Source organism: Triticum aestivum, chromosome 1D (assembly GCF_018294505.1).
Source record: "Triticum aestivum cultivar Chinese Spring chromosome 1D, IWGSC CS RefSeq v2.1, whole genome shotgun sequence".
Taxonomy (NCBI): Eukaryota; Viridiplantae; Streptophyta; class Magnoliopsida; order Poales; family Poaceae; genus Triticum; species Triticum aestivum.
Genome location: NC_057796.1, coordinates 61,307,796 through 61,314,149, shown reverse-complemented (window position 1 = coordinate 61,314,149; position 6,354 = coordinate 61,307,796). Strand labels below are relative to the sequence as shown.

The window sequence follows — 6,354 nt, the reverse complement described above, 5'->3', positions numbered from 1 at the left end:
ACAAGAAATATGTCAACTTGTGACCCTCACTATTGGCCGCTGAAAGGTCATAGTTTTTCATTTGCGACCTTTTTGTGACCAAAAACAGAAGGTCAAAAGCTGGCAGTCGTAAACTGAAATTAGCGACCTTCTCTGTGAGAAGGTCATAGACGTTTACGACCAAAACAGAAGGTCGTTGAACCCATGACCTTTTGTTTTGGTCACTGACTGTCTGCCCAGGCCACATCGGATCCGACGTGGCAAGCTGACATGGCAAAATTGCGACCAAATGAAAAGGTCGTTGACAAGAATCAGCCCGGTCCGATTAGGTGTCTATATGGGCCAAGCCCATTAATTCAACCCATTTATTGTTTTTTTCCTTTCAAGTTTGGTCAACTACATGGGCCAAGCCCAACAAACTTTTATTTTGTCCAGATTTTTTGGGCCTCGGCCTTTTTTCTGCCCATTTGTCAGTTTTCTTTTGTTTCTTTTAAATTTTAAAGTAGGTCCCACTAGTCAAATGGGAACCAATTACCACAGGTCAGTTCTATATTTTTGCAATTAGATAATTTAATTCAAAAAGAGCCAATAAGGCATAATATTCCATACAACAGCCAAACAAAGTACAATACAATCCTGTACACCCAAAACTGAGATAGTATATTACAACAACCAAGCAAAGTACATAGTAAAAATCTGGTATTCAGCTATAATATGCAACTAAATATACACATAACTAGCTCCAGTGAGCCAAAACGCATTCTGGGTGTGGTTTTTTTTCAGGATTCTTCTTCCTACAGCTCCTGTACACCCAACTTTTGAAGAATGAAGGCCAGCACCTGCAAATAATAAATTATGAAAAGTTAGAAACATAATCAAGTGAAAAATTTGTTGCATAACTTTAGATTTAAGAGGAAACCATGCATATAACATTCTCATAACAGCGAAAACTGAGATATATTTTGCAAACGATAAGTACCAACACAGTGCAAGTTAACAGAACAGATGGACAGTACAACAGGTCAGGGAGCAACAAGACACGAGCCGTATGCATTACAGGCAGTCAAACAGTTCAGAGAACAGCAAACAGTTCAGGGAACAGCAAACATGCATGCATGCAATTGAAGTACGTACTAGTAGTTGTACAACACAATGCCAGGTTGGAGCAAATCATGATTAAGAAAACAATGGCAGCGGCATGGCATAATCAAATAATAATGTGAGCAAACAACTGGATATGAGTCGCACTTGATCACAGCAAAGAATGTGCTAGTAGTGTGCACTCACCAAAGAATGAATGAATCGACATTGATTTGCTACACTGCACCATCCAAGGGGAGCTGACTTCTTCACGGCATCAACCGTATCTAGTATATGTGAAAAAGGGTGTTACAGCACCAATACAGCAGCTTCCTGCTCCTAACCAAAAACAAATACTGCAAGCATTGCTATAAGGAGCTTTGCAACTAACCCTGAAAATGCCCCAGCAAGCTTTGCTAGGAGGCCCATCTCTCTGCTATAGCACCAATACAGCAGCTTCGTGCTCCTTCCGGGCCTGAGCCAGATTTTGCTGCACAATTGCAGAATATGATTCAGGTGACACAACAGATTCACAGCTAAAACTTAGTAGAAACAAGCATCAATTCTAACAGGTAAAGCCCTTGGAACACACGTTGGGGCAGTAATCCATGGGATGGATTATGAGAACTACCAGTTACTGCTTACTAGAGAGATCTGCTGGTTACGATAATAAATGATAACTAGTTTCACGGTTACAATTCTATACATTTGATTGCCAGCACAGCTAAAGGTACAGCTTTTGAGTTATTTCTGTCACTAAGACACTAACTATCAGCAGCCTAAATCAAGCCAATTGATAACTGATATACATAGGCCACTGCCCTGAATCTTCAGCAAGAAAATAGAGAATGTTTTGAATTCACATGTTTATACATCACATCAATATTGTGGGCTCTGATAATACTACAGAATCTGCCAAGTTCAGTAATAACCGGTTGGTGTTGCCTCGGATAGGATTCAGCTAACAACAACACCCGAAGAATGAGCTTCAAACGGGGAGGAAGGATTAGACAGATGATACCTGGACAGAATACTTGAGCACGATGCCGGGGATGGTGTCCCCGTGATGGACGGCGCGTGAGAGCGCGAATCGGGCGAGGGAGGCAGCGCGCCAGAAGGCCTTGGTGGCCGGGTCGCCGAGGACGCGGCGAACGCCCCAGGGCGCGCGGAAGGCGACTTCCAGCACGGCGCGGTCGGAGACGATGGCGCGCCAGAGACGGCAGACGCACACCACCCGCGCGACGTCCGCGGGCAGGAGCCGGTGCAGGGCCGTCACAGATCCCAGATCCTCGACACTCCAGCAGCAGCAATCCAGGGCCTTCTTCTCCTGCTCGTTCTTTTTCTCCTGGGCTTGCTCCTTCTCCTGGGCTTGCTCCTTCTCCTGGGCGTGCTCCTTCTCCTACAACAGCAGCAACAGCAGGTTAATGACAACAGCAGTTTGACAACAGCAGCAGGCCAATAACAACAGCATCAATTCCTGGGAATGCTTTAATTTAGTCCATTTCTTTGATCAACAACTTTGGAAAATACAATATGAATATGACAGCAGCAGCAGCAACAAGTCCTACACTAAACTAAGCAATCATGATGTTTAACAACAGCAATCATCAGCAGCAAGTCCTAACTTAACAGCAGCAAAGAGAAGAAGAGAAGAGAGGAAAACAGAAGAAAAGAGATGAGAAGTTTCTGTTAATGAAAAAGAATTACTCATATTTTCAAATGAATCAAATGAGTAGCTCTACACTGCATGTTTAATTGAAGTAACTGAAAATGTTTCAGTTAATTTAAATTAACAGAAAAAGGGCTATGCTAATCAGTTAACAAAAAAAGGTATTATTTACAAAAGGGCTATGCTAATCAGTTAACAGAAAAAGGTATTATTTGAAGTAACTAAAAAAGGTAGTAAGCACTATCATAAAACTATTACACCTCCGTCAGATGTAAAACAAACAAGTCGCTCAGCTCTGTGTCAGATATAAAATAAACTACAACAAAATCATCTGTGTACAGGAAAGAATGTGCCTTGAGACTTAACAACATATCCATAAAAGGTGTATACATCTAATGTCAATTAAAAGAAAAAAAGAATACTCATGTCCCTGATAAGATGATGCAATAAATTAGGCTAAACAATTACAACACCAGCAGCCCCTTCCAAAACTCTGCATGGCACGGTCAACACTAAGCAGTCTGCTCGAAATCAGCCTAACTAGTGACTATAACTACAGTCGTAGGCAATAGAACTGTTTCTATTGAACTTCTACAAACAAACTAATAAACACATATGTTCATTTTTCTTGTTTTCAGAGAAAAAACCACTTGAGCTGATTTTCCTTAACAGGTCAACAATGCATATGCAAGTAATTTGACAGAGAAGCAGCCAAAGAAGAAACTCATTCCGGTTAAAAGTATGGCATTTTGAAACCGATAACTGTTGTTTGCGTTCAAATTAAACAATTTCTCCTCATAATTCCTACTGCTAGTCGAAGTTTATCAGCCCAATGGTTTCCCTCTGTCAAGTAATCATGGCATGAATTAATCAGCAACAAATGCCAAAAGCTCCACTTTTGTATCTCCAGATCAATGATCAACTTTTTCTACCGACGAATGCCTAAATTTCCACCACTAGTGCATATCTAAAATCATTTGCCAGACCAGAGCATTATGCAAACCAAATTTGCACTAGGACTTCCCAAGGCGTCAATCAAGAGCTAAACCAAAAGGAGGAGGATTCATTCGGTCGTCCGGATCAACGCCCCTATGAACAAGAGGGCTCTCATTCTTGTTACAGGCCCCTCGTCATTGTCTTCATCGTCGATGTCGTCCATGGAGGTCGCCTGCGTGGAAACTTGTAGCATTAGGAGAGAACACACACAGGGAAGGACGAAACTAACACCAGACCTAAGGGAGAAAGTACACTCATACTAGAAAATGAATAGCATTCTTGCAGGCCGGCAATTGAACATTGTGTGTGGATAAGGTATATGTAAAGGACAACTTATAACCTGTATGTATGCATCACTTCCATTCGTACGTGCTAAGGCCAATTCAAACCCCTGAGACTAGCGGCATAGAATCGTTTACAGGGTAGAATCATTGTCTCAGATTGGTACACATGCAACTATTGCACTGCACGTACCAACATCGCATCAGGGAGCAGTCAAATCTGAATTTTAGCTGCTATTATAACGCGAAATTGATTTTGGGTTTGGCGTGTGTGACACAGACTGCTGCTGAAGAACTGGGCGTGGCCATGGTGGTTAATGCGAACGAAGATGGGAATGGAGGGGACGAGGGGCAGGGACTTACTACTTCGATGTTGATCCTGTAGACGACGTGCAGCCAGCGCTTCTCCCGGCTGCTGGCCCGGTAGGCCAAGGCGAGGAGCTGGCCCTTGCCGTGCAGCTCGAGGCCGGCGGCGCCGTCGGCGACCACGCCAAAGACCGCGACGGCCTTGGCGAGGACGTAGAAGAGGGAGCCGATGCTGCAGGCCGCCGCCCCCGCATGCCGTGTACGCGCCTGCACACACGAAAAAACAGCGATCGATTAGTAACAAGGAAGGAAATCAGATGGCGATTCGAGATCAGGAAATTGACAGCACGCGCTTAACATGGAGGGGGCAGGGCGGGGTGTTTACAGAGGATGAGGAGGGAGCGGGCGGCGGAGACGGCGGGGAGGTTGACGAGGGAGGAGCGAAAGTGGAAGCCCCTAGCCTGGTCGAGGAGGCTGTGCGCGGAGGCGTGGTGGACGCCGGCGCGGAGGAAGTTGGAGAGGAGCGCGGGCGGGAGGAGCAGGTCGAGGAGGACGATGAGGAGCCCGATGTGAGCCTGAGCGGGATCTGGCTGCCGGGGTTGGGGGATAGCGATGGGGAGGGCGCCGCCGCCGAGGGGACGGGAGGCGGATGAGAGGGCCGAGCGGTGAGAGTGTGAGAACGCCGGTGGACAGCGTGGGAGGGAGTGGGGTGGGGGCGGCGGCGCGTCGAGATCCAGAGGGAGGAGTGGGGTTGGGGGCGACGACGCATCAAGATCCAGATGGTGAGAGCGCCAGGGTTCGCTGTGGGGGGAGAGAGAGGAGTGGTGTGCGGTGGGTTTTTTCTGAGGGGTAGCTCGCGGTGGGTGGGCGAGAGGGTGAGGTGCGGGCCGTTGGATCCAGAAGCATCTGACGGTGATTTATCCATGATCCAAAGTGAGAGGCCCCTAGACCAATCAGAACGCAGTATATATTTTGACCATTTAAGTGGGTCGTAATCGACTAAAAGTAAGGTGCTAAATCATGTTAGCTATTTTATTATGACCTGAATTTTTTTTTAAATCTCATTGTGTCAGCAAATTTGACTATAGTTTTCAGGAATAATCACAAATTGAAATAAGACAAATATTTTTTTAAAGAGTTATGAGAAATAAGTTCTTTTAAATCATTTTTCATTTTTTGAGTGTCCAAAATGAGTTCTTTTGTTGAGGACCTACCATATATTTGTTACAAATTTGGACCAACTTAATTTTCTAAAAGATTAGGACATATTTAATGCACAATTGATCAAATGGTTGGGTGTCAAAAGATTCAATCCACCTATGCTGAAAAAGACAAATTTCCGCCGATTCAGCAGGAAGCGGGTCAAATTTGAACTGCAGCTGCCTCATAGTTTGCTCTTTATTTTTTCCAAAAATCATTTCTAGGTACAAAAGTATCTATTTAATCATAGAAACATCAAAAAAATTCCAAGTTTTAACCACTGGCTACGAACGGTCATGCCCGCCGTTTTGAACGCATTTTGAAATGGGCATGAAAAATTCCAAAAAAATCAAAAAATTGGAAAACCTTCGCATTGTGTCATTACATGTGACCAAGTTATCAGGAAAAATAATAAACTTGTAATACGGAAATTCTTTTTAAAAAGTGTTCTTAGAAATGAGCTATCATGCGTGAAGATGAATGACTTTCATGTCAAGTGATCAATCTCATGGCCACATTCATGGCATATTTTGTTCAAATGATCTCATATTATGCACAAGGGTGCATCTTGGAATTCCAAACAATGTTGCCTAAGGGAGTTTTCATTTTCTTTGGACGGAAAATTCATTTTCCATTTTCCGAGTGCCCAAAATGAGTTTTTTTTGTGAAGGACCTACCATATATTTGTTGCAAATTTGTACCAAATCAATTTTATAAAATACTAGGCCATGTTTAATGCACAATTGAGCAAATGGTTGGGTGTCAAAAGTTTTTATCCACCTTTGGTGAAAAAGACAAATTTCCGCTGATTCAGTAGGGAGCGGGTCAAATTTGAACTGCAAC

General features: G+C 43.9%; 1 protein-coding gene across 2 annotated transcripts; it reads right to left on the bottom strand.

Moving 5' to 3' along the window:
- Positions 1 to 760: 760 nt before the first annotated feature.
- LOC123180295 (putative protein TPRXL) lies at positions 761 to 5,148 on the bottom strand. Of its 2 annotated transcripts, none has more exons than XM_044592292.1 (5): positions 4,697 to 5,148; positions 4,369 to 4,578; positions 2,081 to 3,896; positions 1,267 to 1,549; positions 761 to 818 (listed from the first exon to the last, which is right to left on the bottom strand). In XM_044592292.1, exons 1-3 carry the CDS (start codon positions 5,078 to 5,080, stop codon positions 3,792 to 3,794), a joined length of 699 nt encoding a protein of 232 aa, XP_044448227.1. In that variant the 5' UTR covers positions 5,081 to 5,148; the 3' UTR covers positions 761 to 818; positions 1,267 to 1,549; positions 2,081 to 3,791. The 2 variants fall into 2 exon arrangements, with proteins under 2 accessions (XP_044448227.1, XP_044448228.1); XM_044592293.1 differs by having other exon boundaries at positions 1,451 to 1,549.
- Positions 5,149 to 6,354: the final 1,206 nt, after the last annotated feature.